Here is a 23,777-nt window from a genome sequence, read left to right on the forward strand (position 1 = left end):
TTAGTTAGATCAATTTGGATGGCCGAGTCCTGGGTTTAACATAAGTAACAAACGAATCTACACCGCGATTCTTGGGTTAATCAACATAGGGAATTAGGAGTACATACCTATGCCCTAGGCCCTGTGTGTTTGTCGATTTCCATAGGACATATGCTTTTCTAAAGAACATCTTAGTATATACCATGCTAAATCCTTTAGGAAAGAAAATAGTTAGAGTATGTACCCATGCCTAACTCGTTACTTAGGGAAATCAATAGCTGAAGGAGTTAGAGTTTAACCCTTAGGTTGGCAAACATTAGGTATTCATAATATGATTGGATCATTGACATATTGTTATATTAATTGAGCATAATTAGTGGTGGATATCAAAGCCCTGCCTTTTCCTTTACTTTATCTTTATATCTTTTTTACTTTTCTTAGTATCAAATCTGTGACAATTTGATATTTTTAATTAATTCTAAACAAAATCACAATCCTCGTGAGATCGATCCCGTACTTGCTACACTATACTATTGTTTTGATCTTGTGCATTTGCGAGTTAAAACGTACAATTATTTACCTATTAATTTAGGTAGATTTTTGCACAACAGTTGTCCATCAGGTGAGTCAATTTATGGCTGCTCTTTGCTCCACTCATTTCTTAGCTGTCCTCTGCATTCTTCGGTACCTGAAGGGGACATTATTTCATGGGCTTTATTTCTCCTCTCAGTCTGATCTACAACTGCATGCTTATACTGATGCTGATTGGGTGGGTGATCCGATAGATCGTTGTTATTGTTTCCTACTTGACACCTCGCTTATCTCTTGGTGAAGTAAGAAACAAACTGTTGTTGCTCGATTTAGCACCGAGGCGGAATATCGTGCTCTAGCTGACACTGCCGCGGAGCTTCTTTGGTTGCGATGGCTGTTACAGGATATGGGCGTCTCTCTTTCTTCTGCTACTCCTGTATACTGTGACAACAAGAGTGCTATTCAGATTGCTCATAATGTTGTTTTTCATGAACGGACAAAACATATTGAGATTGATTGTCATTTTGTTCGTCATCATCTTCTTCAGGGCTCACTAGAGCTTCATTCTATCATGTCCCGTGATTAGCTCGCAGACATCTTTACAAAGTCACATCCTCCAGGGTGTTTTCGTGATCTTGTGTCTAACCTCAAGTTGGTCTCTCGCACTCCACCTTGAGCTTGTGGGGGGCTGTTAATAATATTATGTTATTGTTATTTACTTTCTTTGGTATTATAAGTCTACTAGGTTTACCTTTTCTTGTTTTACTAGGTCTGTATTATTAGCCTATATATAGGCCTCTTCTGTACATTATACAGTGTGATTCAATATACAACCTTATTCTCAAAACTATATATATCAGTGTATATTTCAATATTTATTTTGCAAAGGATTTCAAAACACAGGTCTCAATCTCACGCCGTTTGATTGTGTCCTAAAAGTTCAACAGATTCTTCACCTGCACCTGCAAAGACGACGAGTAAGATCATGTAGATGAAGGAAATCAAAGAAGATGAATAGGAAGCCCAACAAAGATATGAAAAACACCTAAAATCCTCCCTCTCACTGATTGGTCATGCATCACTTTCCATAAAAGTATGTAGAAGAAAAACAAAGGCAAAAATGTAATTAAAATAAACAAAGCATAGAGCAATCCGTCTGACCAAGCCCATAGGATTTCTTCAACTTGTTCCTGTTATTATTATTATTTTTTTTAATGAGGAAAATTTGATGGAAGTTTTTTCTCGGGAACCAAACAAGAACGTTTTTGTTAGACTGTCTGTCACTTTTTATGAAGGCTATAAGGCCAATACTTTTTCTATTGTTGACTGCCGTTGCTAGTCCATGATAATTTTGTTCGTTTATGTTGCAAATATATTCTTTTGCCTATTTTCCTGCATTGCTAGAATCCTTGAATTCTTTATTATAATTTTGAAACAATAATTCTCAATTTTCTTGCTATTAACATCATTAATAGCAGTTTTCTAACTTAGACTAAATTTAATATGTTTTAATGTCCCTTTTAAATGGGTCGGAAGATATTTCCAACAGCCCTATTGTATTATTGAAATATTCTAACAAGCCCTACACCTACAATATATAAAATCTTCCCCTAGCAAGCAAGTTAACCTTCCATGGCAGAAAACGGCAACAGCAAAAATGAAAACCGAGCTCTACTTCAAGGGCGCTACGAGATCAACGAGCTATTGGGTGAAGGAAACTTCGCCAATGTGTATCACGCCTGCAACATTACGTCAGCTCAAAGCGTTGCCATCAAAGTCATCGACAAGGAGAAGGTGTTAACCACCGGCCTAAGCCGCCAAATCAAACGGGAGATCCACTGCCTCCACCGCGTCCGCCACCCCAACATTGTCCAAATTTTGGAGGTGATGGCCAGCAAGGCAAAGATCTACATTGTGATGGAGTACGTTTCCGGTGGGGAGCTGTTCAAGAAATTTACCAAGGGTCAGTTGAAAGAACAAGTTGTGAGAAAATATTTCCGACAGTTGGTTTCGGTTGTCGAGTTTTGTCATTCTAGAGGGGTGTTCCATCGAGACCTCAAACCTCAGAATCTGTTGCTCGATGAGAATGGCAACCTCAAAGTTTCCGACTTCGGGCTAAGCACGCTGTCGGATCAAGTTTCTCACACGTTTTGCGGCACGCCGGCGTATGTTGCGCTTGAGGTTTTGCTTTTGACCAAAAAAGGCTATCGAGCGGCTAAGGTAGATGTTTGGTCTTGTGGGGTGATCTTCTTCGAATTGGTGGCCGGGTATTCTCCCTTTCATGGTAAAAATAAACGATATATATATATATATATATATATATAACCAGGATGTGGAAATTTAAGAAAAAATTATTATTTTTTTGTTTTTTTGTTTTTTCGAATTTATTGGAATATTTTTGCCTTATTGAAAAAAAAAATTGATGTTTATTTTTGTCTTTTTGCTGACCTTGGGAGTATATTGTTAATTGAATGCTAGTTTGAAAGAGGTATGTGAAGGTTTTCTAAATTAAATTTCAACACTCTCTCACGTGCTGTCTCAAACTCTCGTTTAATAGATGAGGTTCAATACGTGGAATACTTACTTGAAATGGGGTGAATTGTGGATTTAGGGTTCGAATTCAATACATTTTGATACTATGTGAAATCACCACTTATCCCAAAAGTTTAAGTTGATAAGAAGCGATAGATTTAATTTAAGAAAAAATACATTTTGCCATTTGGTTGGCCTTTGGCCACCCCTATTTTTAATTTGTTTTTGTTTTTGTTTTTTCTTCTTTGAGAACATTTTTTAGAGTTCAGGTCCAAAAAAGTGTCATGACTCACGTGACTAGCTTTCTGTCCAAAGAGACGGAAAAATTTGATAGTCTTTTTGCCAATGAACAGGTTGAAATTTCAAGAGTCATTTGCAACTTTTTAAACATTAGAGAAAAGATCTAAAAATAGGTCCAATTTTTGGGAGGGTAAAGTATATTTTTCATTTTAATTATTCAATTTATATTCTAACAGGTAATGATGTTATGACATTGTACACAGGCAAATTTCGATGCCCCAGATGGTTTTCATCAGAGCTAATTCGGCTACTTAATCGTCTTCTTGATGCTAACCCTAAAGCTCGGATAACAATCCCAGAGATTATGGAAAACAAATGGTTCAAAAAAGGGTTTAAACATGTCAAATTCTATGTCGGTGATGGTGATCAGCTTTGTAATGTTGAGGATGAAAAGGATGACGTAGCATCAATTTTGAACCAATCCATATGGGATTCAGAAACCCAGTTGGAGAGGAAACGAAACAAAGCTAATTCATTTCCGAGACCTACAAGATTGAATGCATTTGATATTATATCATTCTCGCGTGGGCTTGATCTTTCTAGGTTGTTTGAGGAGAATGAGGAGGTAGCGAGGTTTGTGTCGCACGTGCCGGTGTCGGAGATAATATCCAAGCTGGAGGAGATTGCAAAGGTTGTTAACTTCATGGTGAGACACAAAGGTTGTCTGGTGAGCTTGCATGGGGCAAGAGAAAGCGTGGAAGGGCCACTTGTAGTAACTGTGGAGATATTTGAATTGATTCTGCCATTGTTGGTGGTGGTGCTTAAGAGGAAAGGAGGGGATAGAGGAGAGTACGAGGAGTTATGTTACAAGGAATTAAAGCTCGGATTATAGAATTTGGTGATGGAGGAATCTTCTAGTGCTTCACATATTCTTCCCTCATTCTTTGAATAAGGAGAGATTTTTGGTAGAAGTTCAAAGGTTTTATGAATGGTGTACTTTTAAATTACTTTTAACTTTTCTAGCAATCTCCCTTTGATGCATGCCACATTACATTGAATGTTTTGCTTGGGAGAAAAGATTGTACAAAAAATGCATGTTCTATTACAGTAGTGGTGAACAACTCATGCAACATCATGGTACTGCTTATATCCTCCTATTGCATACAATTTTGATTGAGAAAGAGGAAACCCAATTAGTGAGAAACGTTAAAGAAGAAAAAACATCAAACAAAACCTTAAATCTTGACAATAGTAGATGGACCGGAATGGTGCCAAAAACAGGACAGTCATATCCAAACCAAGGGAAGGAAACGAGGATCGATGTCAAGCTTATTCTTTGAATTCCATCTTATGAAAGATGTTGGTATACGATCTATATGACTCCAAACTATTCGTTATTATAAGCAAAGACTCGGGCGGGCCTCACCCGCCCCTTAATCATACGTACGTACCATCAATTTATCTTTATTTTAACTTTCAAAAGTTGATGTACCTTTTAAAATTACTATTATTGGGGAGAAAATATCTCACCATGGGCCCTATCTACTTACACTTATTTACAATATGCCATCACCCACTTGCAATATAACATGTGTCCACCTTTTTCGCATCTAGGAATAAGAGAAAGGGGGACATTTCTTGGGGTCCTCTTCCTCCTCTCCTACAAGCCCTTCCTCTTTCATCCCATGCCTCTCTCTCTCTCTCTCTCCAAGAGACTCATCTCTCTCTCACACCTCTCTATCTACTTTGTATATCTCACACAACACACATTCATTCATGGATATTAGAGGCAAATTACTTTTATATTTTTTATTCACATATAAGATGCTAACTTAAGCATTGGAGAGTCTTCGACCCCAACCGGAGACCCTCCAGCCATGCCCTTGTTTTGCAGGAACATCATTGCCATACAGGAATTCCTCTCACAGCTCAACCACGAAGAAAAATCGCTGCCTAGCAAATCCTTGGACCGAAAAACGCTTCAACAGCCATGAAATTCTGATCTAATGGTGATTTTAAAAATTACGTCAACTTTAGGACATAACCCCCCAAATCCTCATTTGTAAATAGGTTATTTCCGCCCTTTTAGCATCACATCTTTGGTGATGCTGACCATTAGATGGCCCTGCACACAATTAACACTTTCAGGATTCATGAACCAAAAACTAAATATACATAAAGTGCCTCATCAAAGGCTAAATGAAACCTCAGTGCCTCTTTACACTTGGATCTCACATTTAAGATACACAACTAATTATAAAGAAAAGGAACATGGTCCAAATAATTGAAAGATAAATACATAATGATAGAAGAGTACTATATCAGAAAGTCTTATATATCTAAGAGCCAAAAACCTATGAAGATTGTGGCTGCTGCTGTTGTTGCTCACTTCCTTCCCAAGTCCATACAATATCCTTGAGAGAGGGCTTCAAGTCCTCGTTATAGAAATGTCTATACTCAAATGTATCCCCCGCTGCTTTCTTCACCTCCACAACATAAAACGAAGGTGTAACTTCAAATATTTCAGCATCAATTGCAAGCTGCCCTTTTCTCCCTTCTTTGCTTCCCTGTAATGTAACTTTTCCTCCTTCCTTCATCACCTTAAACCTCTCCACCTCCGCTATTTCTTCCAATTTCGACACGATCATTGAGGCCGGTTTTGTCGTAGTAAATCGTGCCTGTAGTCTTTGACTTACATCCTTCTCAAACAAACCGGATAGATCGAATCCCGATGAAAGAGAGATAATATCGAATGCATTGAAGCAAGTCAGTTTCATGGGGCTAGTTTCCGAGGGCAAAAACGCATCCTGAACGTCGTCGATGACGGAGACTTTCGGAGACTGTTGTAATGCTTCAATCTTTTTGAATCCCTTCTTGAACCAAGTATTCTCTTGGAGCTGGGAAACGTCTATTCTTGTGCTCGGATTGGGATCAAGAATTCTTGAAAGAAGCTTCCGGACATCTTGAGGAAACCAATGGGGGCACCTAAATTCTCCTTTGCTAATCTTCCTATACATTTCCACGAGATTGGTTTCTTGGAAAGGAAGAAAACCAGCCAACAAAACAAACAAAACAACACCACATGACCAAATATCAGCCTTAGCTCCATCATAGCCTTTCCTGTTAAGAACCTCTGGCGCCACGTAGGCAGGAGTGCCACATGTCGTGTGGAGAAGCCCATCTTGCCGCCTCGAATCCCACAAAGCGCTCAACCCAAAATCAGAAACCTTGAGGTCACCATTCTCGTCAAGGAGGAGATTCTCCGGCTTTATGTCTCGGTGATACACCCCTCGGCTATGGCAGAAATCAACAGCCCCGATGAGTTGCTGGAAATACTTGCGCGCCAAGTCTTCCTTGAGCTTCCCTTTGGCAACCTTGTTGAAAAGCTCTCCACCTTTCACGTATTCCATTGCGAAATAAATCTTGGATTTGCTTGCCATGACTTCATAGAGCTGGACAACATTGGGGTGCCTGACAAGGCCCATGACAGAGATTTCTCGTTTGATTTGGTCTATCAATCCGATCCGCAAAACCTTCTGCTTGTCGATAATCTTAACGGCTATATTCTCCTTAGATTTAAGGTTTCTTGCATGGTAAACCTTAGCAAATGTGCCTTTTCCAAGCATGCGGCCGAGCTCATATTTTTGCATCAATATTGAAGCCTCCTTCTTCGCCATCTATCAGAAATGACCCAAAAAAGACGAGGACTTACTAGAATATTTCACGACCCGATTTCCCTCCAATTGTTGCTGCCGGCGGTCGGAGCAATCAAATTGCCTCCATGAAAGGAGAGGAGAGTAGGCCGTGAAAAAAGGGAATTGAAGGTTGAGAAATGTCGCTTTGTGAGAGAGAGAGAGAGTGAGAGATGCAACATCGTATACAAATTTATTATAGTAAGCCAGGTTGGTTGGATGAAAGGTGCATGCAAATTAAGGATTTGAATGCAGGTAGTGGTTGTAATTTAAGGACCTATATATAGTATACTACTCTATATATATATATATATAAAAGTATAATACTCTCTCTCTCTATATATATATAAAAGGTAGAGAAATGTTAGGGGTACTAAATTTTTTATAAAGAGAGATTTACTAAACTGATGTGTAATTTATTTATTGGAAAAAAACAAAACAATTAATTAAAAGAAATGTAACAGTTACCAATAAATGAGCTACACATCAGTTTAGTAAGACCCTCTTAATAAAAGATTTGGTACCTCTAACATTTCCTTATAAGCTAATTAATGCTTTGGACTAGTTACAAAAATTAGATGGCTATCACTATTTTGTGCAGTGTTTTTTATTTATTTTTGCTAATTATGGAAGCCAGGAACTTTGAAAAGATGGAAGCAGATGAGAAAGATGTGGGGGACAAAATAGTTAGAGGTTTGCTGGATTCCTTCACTAATCACTATGAGTACAAAGCAAAATCTAGATACATACATAAAATATTGGGGAAATTTTAGTACCCTCTCATGTTTTATTACTAACGGTAGAAATGATATTACAAACTTCTTAAATTTAGATAGATTATAGCTTAAATGTGTCTACTTTTTTCTATTAAAATAAGCATTTTAAATAAGCTAAGACCCTTATCCAATTGATTTAACGTTGCTTACTTCCATAGCCTACTTCTATCAAAGGAGACAACATTTTGTGAAATGAAATAACTCTTCACTTTTAGTAGTTCTTTTTATATTAATTACCCAAGAGTTTTAGTTGAATAAAAAGTCTATTAATATAATATACTATATACATATAATATATGTGATAGGTAGGCGTCACCTTAATTAAGTCTCCTTATAGAAGATTAATTCTAATAGAAAAAGCACAGATAAATTTGAGATTTGAGTTTGAATGATTTTTATTATAAAAATGTTAGGCTTACAAACAAATTTTATAAAAAATTTTTTTACTAACTAATGTGATGATTGGGTTTTTCAAAATTTGAATTTATCTCAATTCCAATCATGTTGTACCATACAAATTTGTAAATTTTTTTTTTTGTAAAATTTATTTGTAAGCCAAATATTCTTTAATTCTTTTTATTATTAGTATTATATACTCTACTTTTATTAATAAATTCTCTTAATTGTCTCGTTAATCGATGTAGACTTATCAAATGAAAGTAACCTTGAATGTCTTATATAATTGGTTTATTTATTCGTTATTTCTTCCCCTTTTCTTTTTCTTTTTCTTTTCTTTTCTTTTTTTTTCTTTTTTTTTTTATAAAAAAATTACGCTCTAAAATATAAATTTCTCATAACACATCCCATTTTGTGACTTATTCTTATTTCTTTCATTTTTTTTTACCCACTTACATTAAGAGCATTTTGGGATTGCATTGGAAAATAAAGTTTTTAAAGTAAAAAATAGCTTTTTAGAAAGAAAAAAATTTAATTTTTAAGCTTTTTTCAAAGTGCGTTTTGACAATTTTTAGAATGGAAAAGTCAAAGAAGAGATTTTTAAATTTTTTACTAAACAAGTCAGTTTTTTGTTTGGCACAACGTTTTAAATACTAAAAATATTTTTTAAGCTCCTTAATGCAATTCTAAACAAACTCTAAGTAATGTTTAATAGCATCTAGTACTTGATTGTTTCCCAAGTAAACTTTGAAGGCAATTGTAAGTCCATTCCATAGAATTATTTAAGGGGTATTTTTATCCCATCAAAAAGTGAAAAAAAAAAATACCCCTCAAATAATACTAACTATCCAGTTCATTTGAACGGAGAGTAGTATCCAGTTCCCATTCTGTCGGCTCTTCCTTTTAACCTTGCCTTTTGGTTAATACTAATGGAGATTGTTAGTTTATGTTTTGGCATATTCGGTTTGCATGTAATTTGATGAAAATAGGCATCTTGTCTGGATAGCCAAAGGCAGTGTCTGGACATCATTTACAGAGAGCTCAACTTGTTTTCTTTGAAGACCTGTCCAGATAGACATAAGCTGTGTCTGGACAGCATTTACAGCGAGCTTAACTTGTTTTCTTTGAAGACCTGACCGGACAGCCAGAAGTAGTGTCCGGACATCATTTACAAAAAGTTCATTCTGCTTGGCATGTCCGGACACTAGGCTTGGCTTTCCGGACATTAAGGGTTTACGCATAAGTAACCCTAACCGTGTCTGAACACGTACTTATCCCTGTCCGGACACGACCGCTTAATTGTTGTGCAAATTTCTTTTTAAATGATCATTATGCACATTATTAGGTATGTATTCAATGAGCAAATACTGTGAGCTAAGAGAGAGAGAGATATCAAATTGGAGCGTTTGGATCTCTCTTAGAGTAAAAGTGAGAAATCTCATTCTCGTTTCTATGATTAAATATTTGAAGCTAATCGGAGTTCCGGTGAAGTCAAGTGGATTGCTTGTCTTATGTAAGAAAGTGTCAATTGCAAAGGTTTTGTAAGTGTGAACTTCTTGTAATAATTATTCTTTTATATATGAGTGATTTCCTGAGTTTAATTGTCCTGGAGAAGTTTTATATTTAGAATGAAACATATCAAAGTTTTACATTTTAACAATTTTTAGAGTAAAAAAAGTCAAAAAATACTTTCAAATTTTTTTTATGAAACATATCAAACTTTTGTTTGGCACGACTTTTTAAACTATCTAACACAATTCCAAACAAGCCTTTAGTAAATTGTTATATGGTTATTATATAATTTGAAGATATATTAGTAAAAATTTGTCATTAAATCAACGACGGCCGGTTAAAAAGAAGCACAAATTTTCACTGAAATGCTAATAGTTTACTAAATAAAATCCATGCATGATCCAACGTGTTATGCCATATAACTCCCTAATAATCTTGTCGCGTCGAGTGGAGTTGACATGTGATTGCCATGCGGAATAGTGTGACAATCGTGGCCCCGGCCATGATGCCGACAAATGTTAAGAGAAATGGAAGTATCATATGGTCGTGTTGGGGGACCACGAGGCCATATTAATAAGAATTTACCATTTCATGAATTTTGGGTCCATTGTCTTTACGAGTGTTGCCGAGTATCACTCCCTCTCTTTCTCGCACTCTCTCTCTCTCCCTCTAGCATGTTTGAGAACGTGCTTGTTAAAGAAGTTGAACTTTTAAAGTTAAAATGAATTTTTTAAAATCAATTTGCTTTTAAAAGTGCGTTTTGACATTTAAATTTTTAAAGTGAAAAAGTCACATGAATGTTTTTGAATTTTTTTTACCAAATATATTAGCTTTTTATTTTGCACAACTTCTTAAGTTTACTAACATAATTCCAAATAAGCTCTAAGTGACACAGGTAAACGTAATAACTGTAATCACGTTTATATTTATGTAACATGCTCTTGTTGGTCGAAAGTATGCCTGTCAATTTTTGACATGATTCGTGAACCTGACACGAAATTAAAGGGTTAAAGTTGAATAGTCTTACCCGGTTTATTAAATGAGTTAGTTAGGATTGACAAACCTTGGGACCCAATTTTTAAAAAAATGTAAAGCAGCTTCACCAATTTTTTTTTAAAAATGGTCATTATTATGAAGAAAAATACGATTTTTATTTTTCTAGAAAAATATCAAATAAAAGAAGGACTAAAATAAAAATTATTGCTTCAGAAACTTTTTTAATTTTTAATTTTTAAATTAAAAAATAAAGAAAAAGTTTCTGAAGCATAATACAGTTTTTATTTAAAAAAGAATACCAAAAAATGGAATAACCAAAATAAAAATTATTGCTTCAGAAACATTTTTTATTTTTTATTTTGTTATTTTTTAAATTAAAAAATTAGGCAAAAATTAACCCCAAATTGAGCAAAATAATTAAGCCTTTAGCATTTTCCTAAATTTTATCCTCTTCTGCATTGGTAACAGACTAGAGTCCAAACATTTTATAAAACCCCCACCGCTTACATCGATGGCTCCCCTCTTTTGTCTTGTTTTGGGCCAATATATATATATATATATATATATATATATACTCCAACCATTTCAATGGCAAGTGAGGACCAAGAGCGCTCCTAATGCTGCTTCCTGGAATGGATGAATCTCCAAGAGCAGGAGCTGGCAGAGCTCCACCAAGCCCTAAACATGCACGTACGTGTATATATGATTGACACGTACGTGTATGTTTAGGGCTTGGTGGAGCTCTGCCAGCTCCTGCTCTTGGAGATTCATCCATTCCAGGAAGCAGCATTGGGAGCGCTCTTGGTCCTCACTTGCCATTATATATATATAATAAGATGTAGATGTCATCTTCTGCAACCATTTCGACGGCAAGTGAGGACCAAGTGCGCTCCCAATGCTGCTTCCTGGAATGGATGAATCTCCAAGAGCAGGAGCTGGCAGAGCTCCACCAAGCCCTAAACATACACGCCGCCACCAACAGCAAGGAAAACATTAATCTAACCCAACTCGCAGAAAACTGCATCAAACACTTCCAAGACTACGCTGACAAGCGCACCCAACTAGCCCGCCACGACGTTTCTGCCTTCTTCGCCCCTGCCTGGTGCACCAACTTCGAAAACTCCCTCCTTTGGGTCGCCGGTTGCAGACCTTCCCAATATATCCGCCTCGTTTATGCGCTGCACGGGTTGGAGATCGAGGCTCAGCTCATTCAGTTCCTTGAGGGAATAGGTGATATATAAATCATCGCTTAATATTCTATAAACTTCAATTTATAAAATTAATATAATTAATTTACTCATTTGATTTAACACTCTTCTTGATGTACCGACTTAGAGTATGTTTGAAATTGCGTTTGAGAAATATAGTTTTTGAATCAAAATGAGCTTTTGGGCAAAAGCTTGATTTATAAGTTTTTCCCAAAAGTGCGTTTTAGCCATTTTTAGATTTTTTGGACTCTTAAAAGCGCTTTTAATGTTTTTACCAAACAAATACTTTTTTCTTCAAACGGACTTTTTGAGTGTTAAAATTACTTTTAGGCCACTAAAACGCAATCCCAAACAGACCCTTAAACTAGGACAGACACGTAATTAATATATAATATATTTTTTTAAATGGAAGAGAAATTTTAGGTTTTTCATTTTTTTTTTTAAAATATAGTTCTTAAATGATGTGTCACTATTTTATGTAATTTATTGTTTTAGGGTGCGTTGACAAAAAATGCGATTTTAAACCAAATTGTCAAAAATGAATTGCATTTTTTTAAAAATTGCAATTTCAAAGGCAAAGAATCTGTGTTTTCAAATTGCATGTCAGGAGGTGTTTAAACATACAATTTTACTGTCTAAACTGCAATCTTAAAGGTCAAATGATTTGGAAACATTTTAAAATTGTAAATTCAAACCGACCCTTAATACATAGAAGTATAATGTGATGGAACGTGACACATCTTTAAAAACCAAATTTTGAGAAACTTAGCACTCCTTTAAATGGAAATAAGGTTTGAAGTCTAAATACTCTAAACATTTGATTCTAATATCAAGTTAAATACTCTAAACCTTTAATTCTAATATCAAGTTAAACAACTGTTTATTCTAAACGCTTAAGTGAATAAAAAAGAATTTAGTCATTTAATTAATGTATATTCTAACAATAAATAGGCACCAGGAATCTTGGTGAGCTCTCTTCGAAACAAATACACGAAATCAACAGCTTGCAGGGAAAGACGATAAGGGCGGAGGAAAAGGTGACGACGAGGATGGCGATCTTGCAGGAGGACGTGGCGGACAATATGATTGTGGTGATAGTGATGAAGGAGTTGAGGGAGGTGGGGGAGATGAATGGGAAAGTGGAGAGAGCTCTGGATAAACACGAGCAAGACATGGTGGGTGTTTTGGAGGAGGCGGATAGGCTGAGGCTCACCACTCTCAAGGAGCTTCTAGCCATATTAACGCCAAGGCAGGTGGTGGGGTTTTTGGCGGCGACCAAGAAGCTTCACCTTTGCGTGCATGAGTGGGGAAAAAATGAGGGATTTCAGGCATGGTAGAGGAAACCATAACAAATTATCTTAATAATAATGTAGTGCTAGGATGATCAATATATATATGCACTATGGATAACCAGATAATATGATGTATATGCATGATTAATGTAGTATACTCTCTAAATATTTATTATGTGATATGGATAAGCTGGTAAATATATAGCTAGGCTTTGGGTTTGCCTAGTGCTGTATGTAGTCTATTAAAAAAAATGACCATGTAGTAATGCTAGATCTATTTTACAACTACTTACTCAATAGTGTCAGCATGAAAAAATAATTTTATTTAAGACTTCTGAACTATTATACGTTTTGAGAAGATCACCATGAATTTAAAAACTCTCAATTTTACATTTTGAATTTTCAGTTTGGTGCAATTGACCATTCCGTCAATTTTATCAGATATTTTTTCTTTATTAATTTAAATTAATTTTCAATTCAATTATATTTTTTTTAGGAATTTCTCTGCACCCCACTCGAGTGGTCGGTGCAGAGATTTTCGTTTCTCTGCAGGAGTGGTGCAGAGAAACGAAATTTTTTTTGCTTCTTTTCTCAATTTTGCTTCTTTTCGTTTCTCTGCAGGCCAAGAGTGGCGCACCTCTTTTGCTTCTTTTCTCAATTTTTTCTTTCTCTCTTCTTTTCTCCGGCCAGCTCTCCATTTTCTCACTCTCTCTCTCTTCTTTTCAATCTCCATTTTCAAAAATTCAAACCCAAAAAATCTTCAAAAAATGAATCTGAAAACTCAAAAACCCAAACGTCAAACTCAACAAATCTTCAATAACCCAAAAATCTTCTTATCTTCTAGAAGAGATCGATCTCTTCTTTTTTTTTTTTTTTTTTTTTTTTCTTCTGCTTCTCTTCTCCTCTTCTTTTTCTTATTCTTCTTCTTCTTCTTTCTTCTTCGATCTGCTGCTTTCATTGTTTCCCTCTAGATCTAGAGGGAGCTGCCGTGCAATCATGTGCAGAGAAGCAGGCCAGGAGATTGAGAGAGGAGAGAGAGAGTGTGGGAGAAAACGTGCAGTGTGTAGAGAATTAATTAAAGGGAGAATGAGAGAGGAGAGAGAGAGTGGGAGAAATAAATGAAGGGGGAAAGAATAAAAAGAGTAAAAAAGTTGAAGGAAAAAAGAAGAGGGAAAACTTTTAAAATCCCGCCCATATTTTTGCAACAGTATTGAGGGGATTTTTGACGTGCCACGTGTAGCACGTCAGAAATTCCTGACGTGCCAAGTGTAGCACGTCAGGAATTTTCTGACGTGCCACACATGGCACGTCAGGAGTTTTTATAAAAAGATTAAAATATAATTAATATATTTTCTGACGGGCAAAGCATCACGTCAGAAAATTCAGAAAAAAATTATATAATTATTTATTTATATATATACAATAAATAATGTTCTTTGTTGTATCAGAATTTTTCAGACGTGGCGGTGTGCCACGTCTGAATTTTCTGACATGGTACACTGCCACGGCAAAAAAATTCTGACGTGGTACACTACCACGTCAGAAAAATTCTAACTTGGCACACGGCCACGTCAGAAAAATTCTGACGCAGCAAATGTGGCAACGTCAGAAAATATATATTTTTTTTACGTTTTAAAATTTGTAACAATTTTTTGACGTTGGAGTATTTAACACGTCAGAATTTTCTGACGTGTTAAAACTAACACATCAGAAAATTCTGACGTGGTACTATTCACACGTCAGAAAAAAAAAAATTCTGACGTAGTAAAATTTCCACGTCATAAAATTAATGACGTGGCAACAATACATGTACTGTAGCCACGTCAGAAAATCCTATTTTTTTGGTAGTGATTGAAGGTTTTGAAGTTCTCGTCAATTTGAGAACGAAAGCAGGTGAAAGGGACAAGTATGTCTTCTTCTTGTTTTTTTTTCCATCAAATTAAGGGTGAGTCATGCGCAGGTCCCCGTGGATGGCATAAACCATGAACAATCTAAGCACATACCATGCACGTAGAAACCACATGTATTCTGACAATGACACGTTTCATCCACAAAAGAGAATTCAAACACCAGGTGCTGGATTTGCACGACTCTTCATCAGAGTCAAAGGTTGTAATTCTAGAAAGAAAGAGCATATAAATGATGCATAACACAACCCTATTTTGTTCACCTTTTTTCTCTTACTCTATTATAAGCAAAATGAAAACCCTAGTTGAAGAGAGGTTCTCTGAGTTCTTTGAGAATTGGGTCTGCGAACTTGAAGAACAGGTCCAACAACTCCGAAGGGTGTCCAAAGAGAAGCTGGTCAACGAAGCAGAGCTACAAGCTATGGTGTCTAGGGTTACAACCCATTATTAGAAGTACTACACTGTGAAATGGGCTGGTGCTCATGACACTACAAGAAATTGATTTTTTTCTGACGTACATTTTCTGACGTGTCAGGCAGTCTGACACGTCAGAAAACGTCCCTGACGTGGTGTTCCTGACGTGCCTCGCGCGTGAATATTATAAGTGTCAGAAATGGAAAATTTCTGACGTGTCGATTTATAACACGTCAGCAATTTCTGACGTCTTATAAATCGACACGTCAGAAATTTTTTTTCTGACGTGTCAAATTCAACACGTCAGAAATTTCTGACGTGTTGAAACTAGACACGTCAGAAAATTTTCTGACGTGTTAAATTGTGGCACGTCAGAAATTTTCTGACGTGTCACAGGTTGACACGTCAGAAAATTTGGTTAATTTTTTTAAATTCTTTTCCACCCCCCAATATATTTTTCTTTAGTTTTTTTGAGACTATACTCGAATTTTGGATTACAATTAACCTGATATACAATTTATCCATCAATCATTGCAAATAATTCTAGCAATTTTTCCGTCAATCTATACAAATAACATAAGTCATGTTATTTTTCCATCAATAACAAATAACATAAGTCATAACCTAATAAGTTAACACATCATACTATTTTTCCATCAATCTTAACACACACAAAATAACATATATATACCAGTGTCAATAACCAACCACAATTATCAAAAAACTATCTCTGTTGTTATAAAAAGGGATATCATAAATACAATTACGTCAACAAAGTAACTTTTATACAAGTACGAATGGCAAACCAGACGGTCAATGCTGATTATTGACATTCATAGCATCCTCTCCATCACCTGCAAACGATAAAAACAAACAATCACCAAACAATATTGACTATGTAAGGGCAATTCATTTATGTCCAAATATTCACCCAACTCAGTTGTTGAGTCTAACACAGTAAATGATATAACAACAAGAGGTAAAACGATGATGAAGTTAATTAGCCAAAAATGCATATAAAAAAAAAAACTAAAATTCTCCGCCTCAAGAGCAATCAATGTTGACGTTAAATTTATAGACTCATGCGCTTCATTTTTGCCATGGCAATTATGTGAGATATTTATTAACATTTTAATTTGTTGAGGATATTAACACATAGGACTTTACATATATTCAAATCATGTTATATTATTTCCAAAAAATTATGATATTCATCTAGTTAATACTTGATCGTTTCATACTCTCAAACAATCACATACACTAGATTGTTAATATTCTACAAGGACCATAGTTGTATATTGATCTCATAATACCAATAAAACAGTTCAAAAGCAACGCTCGTACGTACCCACATCCACCACCAAACCAACAATGATATATAAACCAAATTCAACAGGAATTACACAACATTAATTAATTAAGAGAATGACTACAACATATATATCCATACTCTAAATTTATAAGTTGACATATATATAGGTTTTAAAAGTTCACATGATATAGCTAAAGTTCTAGAAACACATTTGACCATTAAAAATAGAAGCAAGCAAGTTAATTCAAGAAAAGGTGGCCACTATTTTCTATCTCCTAAGGCAGCCCAATTGGAATGCTGTATGTGACAAGTCACGCAAGAATTAGTATATGGGTAACAATGCTTTCTGATTTAATACACATGAGGGATTTCTTCTTCAAAAATAATACATGAGGGAGGGATCCTCGGCCCCGCTACTCTAATCTAGGAAACAGTAGGCCCCTCCATAAAACTGAAAAGGTCATAAGATAACACAATTCCATATATATAGGTCATAAGTTATAAGTTATAAGTTATAAGTTATAAGTTATAAGGTCATAAGTTATAACTGAAAAGGTCATAAGTTATACGTTAACATATATATAGGTTATAGAAGTTCATATATATATAGGTAAAGGTCTAAAAACACATTTGACCATTAAAAAATGTCAGTACCTGCTTCGCCGTCGATCGACGATGGCACCACCGCAATATGTGGGGAAGCTCCATCTGGTGCAGAGCTGAACCGCATCATTGCCTCAATCTGGCGCAATCGGGCGTCAAACGCTGCCTGACGTGCATTGTTCTCGGCCACCAATGCATCTATCTCTTCCTTGTGCTTCGCCCTCTCCGCCTCAAGATCTCTGTCAAGCGTTTCTTGTGATATCATGGAGTACTGGCTGGTGTTTTCTGACCTTGCTTGTGAAGGTGTATAGTATGAACGTATGGAGCCCCGCACGGGCAAAATACCCGATCCAAGCTGCCGAACCCTACCGGCGTATTCAGGCTTATTTCCATGGGCCTGTGCATACGCGTCGTTTGGCGCCCACTTGACCGTTCCCTCTGTGATGCTAGACGACGCTGCAGGGTCGGTGGGTATCAGCTCCTTCATCCTTTTCTGTATGTTACATTCATTATTGGGTCAGTGGGTCATACAACTGTTAATTGCAGATAATTTTAAAGTATATAAACAAAGAATTAAATTGTAGCATACACATCTTTCTTCCACTATCTCATTCGGATAGCTTTTGTCCGCCTTTGTGTGCGTGCTGATGTAACTCTCTGCACGAGTAGGATACTTGCCCAGACGTATGGCCTGCCGAAAAAATAGGACATACAAATATTTTTAAATATATCAAATGATTTGTTGTTTACATGTTAAATTACACACTTACCTCCTCATCTGTCGCTCTGGCATAGCTCTTCGATCCGGTGCAATGGGGCTCTTTATTTAATGCTCGCAAGCTCTTCATTTTGTTCGCATAGTCCTACACAGTTACCATATTGATATGTTAATAATGTAAGGAAATTTGGTTTTAGTACTCTTTATATGCAACACTACACAATAAAGAGGCAATTTCGTTTTACATGACACTCGTACATGTTAATAAAACCATATAATGACACTACACAAAATGAAGAATTTAACTCATGACCTACCTTATTCTGACGAGTACACCATCTCTCCAATAAGATCTCCACGTCTTCGGCATTGTACTCGTCAAGTGTTTTGTCCCCCACTCTTGCCCGTATAGTATCCGGAGTATCTTCCTCCGTAATTGCACAGCGTCTTTTAAGCTCGTACCTCCAAGTCCGCAGCTTTGATCCCATATCCTTGAATGCTTCATTCTTTATGGCTTTCAAATTGAATTCGGGCGGGACGAAAAAGTATGCCTGCACATGTTCAAAATTATTAAATTACAAAAACTAAAATATATGTGTGCAACTTAGAGCGTATATATACATATATACATTATGAGTGTTTTAACATATATGCAACACATACCATCAAGGCGTCCCAAATATCCTCTTTGGTACGCTGCGGTACCTTCGTCCAATCGTCCGGTATTCGGACATAATTGGAGCTCCTTACGATATCTCCAGTCATCCGTTTAAACCTCATGGAACTAACGCCGACGGGCTGGCATGCAGCATTGTACTCCATAATGATCCGCTTGCCGGCGGGGACTCCCGGCAACCTGTGCGAGTCACGGATGGTAAACACCTCAATAACTTCGTTTCCCTCTGAATCGGTACCTAATAGATTAAAAAATTACCGATGTAAGTTATGTCGAATTCAATACTAATTACAACTAAATTAAGACATATATACACAACATTCGAACATATCCACTTACTTATGGTGCGGACCTGCCGAGGGAGTAAGTGGTCGCCGAGAGCAGGGTCGGTTGGCTGCGGGTCAGCCGTGTCCTGTGTCGCACCAATACAGTCCTCCTCGGCCGATGTGTCACTGTCGTCGGGACCTGCTATATATGTTTTTTAGAATATTTAGAATTATATGAAATTGTAGTTGTAGTTAAATAATATAATTGATATCGCACCAATACATTTAGAAATTTCCAAAAAACTTGCAATCTTTCCAAAAAAAAATTCGGTCATACCTGCGCTATGCTGGCTATCATCAAGGTGCTCTACATGTCCCTGCATACGCTGTCCAAGCTGGCTCTCTGGCAGATACCCCATCTGGGCCATGCCTGCCCGACCGTATGGATTATGGAGAGGGATCTCCCCTTCCATATCGCCTGGAAGTACCGGTCGATACCCGTCCTGAATACCCAAAAGCTGAGCAACGTCTTGTTGCTCGCTATCATCAAGGTGGACTGACGGAGACCCAAGCGACATAGGCTGTCGCTTGAGAGACGAGCCCCTGCGTGCTCTTCTCTTCCCCCTATGGCTCATAGTAACCTGTAAAAAATACCACAAATTCAATTAATCACGTATACAATGTATGAAATATTCACTACGTTATGTATGCATGACTCACACGTATGAAATAAGATATACTGACGTTTTTTCCCAATTAAACAACTCTATTAAATGCGTTGATGGGCATATAGTGAACAACTACCAATCTAAACATATATATATATATATATATATATATATATATATATATATATATAGCTTTTATTCAATCACATACGCTTCAATTGGATCTAAGTCGGGTCTGACGTATTGGATATGATCCTGCAGATCCTGATCACAATTTCTGGTCAATATGAGCGGCTCACACTCGTGATAATTGGCACCTGAATCCTGATGCCCTTCACTCTGACCAACGTCGTATATATTTCTTGGTTTGGTCCTTACTGCGCAAACCCAATCCGGGTATCTGCCATCTTCTACGTAAAACACCTGATCAACTTGTGAAGTTAGCACATATGGCTCATCAGTAATCAATTCTCCGGTGTGAACAAGGTTTTTGAAGTTCACAAGTATCATGCCATACTCATCCACCTTGTACCCCTTGTCCCTCGTGGTGTCCGCCCAATCACACCTGAACATAACGTACGTAGTTCTGTCGTAGTACTCAATCTCAAGTACTTCCGTCAACTTCCCGTAGTACGTTTCGCCATCAACAGTCGGCACACACACCCCGCTGTTCTGAGTCCTCTTTCCGGCATCAGATGCAATTGTACGAAACAACTTGCCGTTAACCACATTTCTATTGTATCTGACTGCTGACTCCCGCGGCCCTCTACAATGCATTATCAATTTCTCACCAAGTTCCTTCCTACATCGATCGACCTGTGAATATTTACAATACAATGTTAACACTTGGTTAAAGAGTGTTTCAGTTCATTTGGAAAACATTATGCATGCAAATATAATCCGACAAGTGATTTTGTTAACATCACGTCATTCTTACGTAGTCACGGTACCAGTCGCAGAACAGCTCATAATGTTGGGTTTCCAACTGATCCTCTGTTGTTCGCCCCCTAAGCGTATCCATGTGCATTCTACAATTCGATGATGAAGTTAATTATAATTCAATACGGGAAATGTTTCAAGTTCATTGAATATACAATATGGCGTAGAATGACATCGACTTACGTTCGTAATTGAAGGAAGTCGTCCGAATTGAACATAATATACCGGTGTATCTGTGTCATTGTGATTCGGTCGAGCCGGACTCGTGTTTCATGTCCCTTTGAACCATCCGGATTTCTTTGTATCCTATTGTGAAATGTTGGTGTATTATCTAAATATCTCGAACAGAACGTCACCAACTCAGTAGCTATGTAACCCTCCGCAATGCAACCTTCAGGGGCCGCTTTGTTACGCACATTAGATTTGAAAACTCCAAGGCTCCTAAATATGAACGAATATACAATCAATTAGTGCAGTTAATACTTGTCTTGTATTATAGTTAAACCATAAAATATGAAATATTCGTAAACAAAGTTTACCTCTCTGCCGGATACATCCACCTATACTGTACTGGTCCACCGAGTCGGCATTCACTGATAAGATGCACGACCACATGAACCATGCTTGTGAAAAAGCTGGGGGAAAAACCTGTTCCAACTTGCACAACGTGATATAGACGTCACACTGTAGTCGGTCAATATCCTCTTGTGTCAATGTTGTTGAACATAGTCCCCTGAAGAATGCAGACATCTCAACAAGTGGTCTAACCACGTTGCTTGGAAGTGATCCACGCAATGCAATAGGTAGAAGCTGCTGCATCAATACGTGACTGTCATGACTCTTTAACCCCGATATCGTACAGTCCTTAAGTCGTATACAACGGGAAATGTTCGAGGCATATCCATCGGGCACCCTTACATTTCGTAACACTTTCAAAAAATGTGTCTTATCATCCTTGGCATCGTGTGGGTAGCTTGCCGCATATATGTCTTACCATTCTCGCCAGTGTAGGGATGAAGTGTACGTCTCAAACCCATTTCTTGCAAATCTAAGCGGGCGGCGAAGTTGTCCTTCGTTTTCCCTGGAATGTCCAGTATTGTACCAAGTATGTTGTCCATCACGTTTTTCTCTATGTGCATAACATCAAGGTTGTGCCGTAATAAATTATCTTTCCAATACGGCAACCTAAAGAAAATACTTTTCTTCTTGAATACTACATTAGAAGTATTCGTCTTCTGCTTCTTTCCTTTTTCTTTCGCAGCCTCCCTTGCCTGACCAGCGTTCTCATCCCCAAACACCATCCCTTCTAATTGGTTCATGATTTCGTTTCCACTTGGGACATCAGGGGCACATTCTAATTCTACGTTGCCGTCAAATGTTCTTTTGTTCCTCCTCCATGGATGATCCATGGGCAAGTATCGTCTGTGCCCCATATAACACCATTTATGACCATGTTTTAACCACTTCGACCATGTCGAGTTCATACAGCACAGACATGCCTTCTCACCCCTGGTAGACCATCCAGACAAATCTGCATATGCTGGAAAGTCATTAATTGTCCACATCAACTGCGCTCGTAGGACAAAATTTTTTTTCTTTGAGACGTCGTATGTGGGCACCCCTACATTCCATAGTTCTTGTAACTCCTCAATTAAGGGTTGAAGGTAGACATCTATATCCATTCCAGGTGAACTTGGGCCTGGAATAATCAATGATAGTATAAAAGATGTCTGCTTCATGCACATCCAAGGAGGCAAGTTATAGGGCATAAGCAGTACAGGCCAAGTGCTGTGAGATGTGCTCATGTTTCCAAATGGATTAAATCCATCCGAGGTTAGTCCGAGCCTTACATTCCTGCTGTCCGCTGAAAACTCCGGATGTAAATTGTCGAATGACTTCCATGCTTCGCCATCAGCCGGATGCCTCAATACGCCGTCCTTTGTGCGGCCTTCTGCATGCCACCTCATAAAGCGTGCAGTATGCTCTGACATAAACAACCTCTGTAGTCGTGGTACAAGTGGAAACCACCGCAACACCTTTACCGGACGTTTCTTACCCGACGATATAGGTTGACCATCCTCATCTAAATTGATTGCATCCATCCATTTAGATTTTCCACATACGGTACATGAATCCAACTCCTTTGTGCCCTTCCAGAATAACATACAGTCATTACGACACGCCGGTATCTTCTCATACCCAAGTCCCATATCTCATAAAAACTTTTTCGCCTCATATGTATTACCAGGCAGCTTTTCATCACTCTCAGGCAGCAACTGGTTGATGAACTCTAGGAAGGCCGAGAAGCTTGCGTTACTTAGTCCACCAACGCACTTCAGGTTGTACAAGTGTACAGTCGCACTTAGTTTGGTATGTTTTGTTCCGTTATGAAGTGGTTTCTCCGCCTTTTTCATAAGCATATAATACTTTACTGCGTCACCTTCAGCGGCTTCTTCGTTTACAATGTCTTCACCCCCTTGCACTACGACTTGAGGCTCACAATTGTCTTCCTTGACCACTTCGTGCATGCCGAATAAGTCACGCAACATTGCGTGCATGTCTCCACCCTGATTTGCAGTTGCACCCGCATCTGAAGCCGGGCGATTCGAACCAGACGGTCTATCAGGACCCTGTACATGCTTCTCACCATGATAGTACCATAATGTATATTCCGGCATCATTCCTTTTCCCCCTGTCAAGTGGTCGAATACGAAATCCGGCGGGTGGCGCCGGTAATTTCGACAAATCTTGCAAGGGCAATTGATTTTTCCATCAGGGGTTCTACAGTTACTAACTGCAAACTCCACGAACAGTCTACACCCGTCTCTGTATTCCCTCGTACCCCTAGACTTTGTCATCCAACTCTTGTCCATTTTTCGCTACGTACATAAATTACGAATCAATAATATAAAAGACTTAAAAAATATATACCTCATTTCAAGCACATGCATATATATAAACCTAAATATTTCAACCACGTTAAAAATATAAACCTATATATACATTATCATATAGGTTTAAATTTTTTATGTGCAAATATAATAATATTCATGCATATATATATATATATATATATGGGGACCCTAAAATAATTAAATAACTAGGTTAGTTATTTAATTA

General features: G+C 37.4%; 3 protein-coding genes and 2 pseudogenes across 3 annotated transcripts; 2 read left to right on the plus strand and 3 right to left on the minus strand.

Annotated features, from left to right (window-relative positions):
* The first annotated feature begins 2,142 nt into the window (after positions 1-2,142).
* On the plus strand, positions 2,143-4,174 carry LOC132170417 (CBL-interacting serine/threonine-protein kinase 12 pseudogene; annotated as a pseudogene).
* A 1,462-nt stretch (positions 4,175-5,636) lies between these two features.
* CIPK20 (CBL-interacting protein kinase 20) lies at positions 5,637-7,019 on the minus strand. Its single transcript, XM_059580715.2, has one exon. It carries the CDS (start codon positions 6,957-6,959, stop codon positions 5,637-5,639), a length of 1,323 nt encoding a protein of 440 aa, XP_059436698.2. The 5' UTR covers positions 6,960-7,019.
* Positions 7,020-11,496: 4,477 nt separating this feature from the next.
* Positions 11,497-13,199, plus strand: DOG1 (delay of germination 1). Its single transcript, XM_088515153.1, has 2 exons — positions 11,497-11,884; positions 12,814-13,199. Exons 1-2 carry the CDS (start codon positions 11,497-11,499, stop codon positions 13,197-13,199), a joined length of 774 nt encoding a protein of 257 aa, XP_088371279.1.
* A 6,714-nt stretch (positions 13,200-19,913) lies between these two features.
* LOC148589806 (uncharacterized) lies at positions 19,914-20,507 on the minus strand. The gene has a single exon (XM_088512972.1). The coding sequence runs from the start codon at positions 20,493-20,495 to the stop codon at positions 19,914-19,916; it is 582 nt and encodes a 193-aa protein (XP_088369098.1). The 5' UTR covers positions 20,496-20,507.
* A 133-nt stretch (positions 20,508-20,640) lies between these two features.
* LOC148589807 (uncharacterized) lies at positions 20,641-23,335 on the minus strand (annotated as a pseudogene).
* Positions 23,336-23,777: the final 442 nt, after the last annotated feature.

Source organism: Corylus avellana, chromosome 1 (assembly GCF_965113065.1).
Source record: "Corylus avellana chromosome 1, dhCorAvel1.hap1.2, whole genome shotgun sequence".
NCBI lineage: Eukaryota > Viridiplantae > Streptophyta > Magnoliopsida > Fagales > Betulaceae > Corylus > Corylus avellana.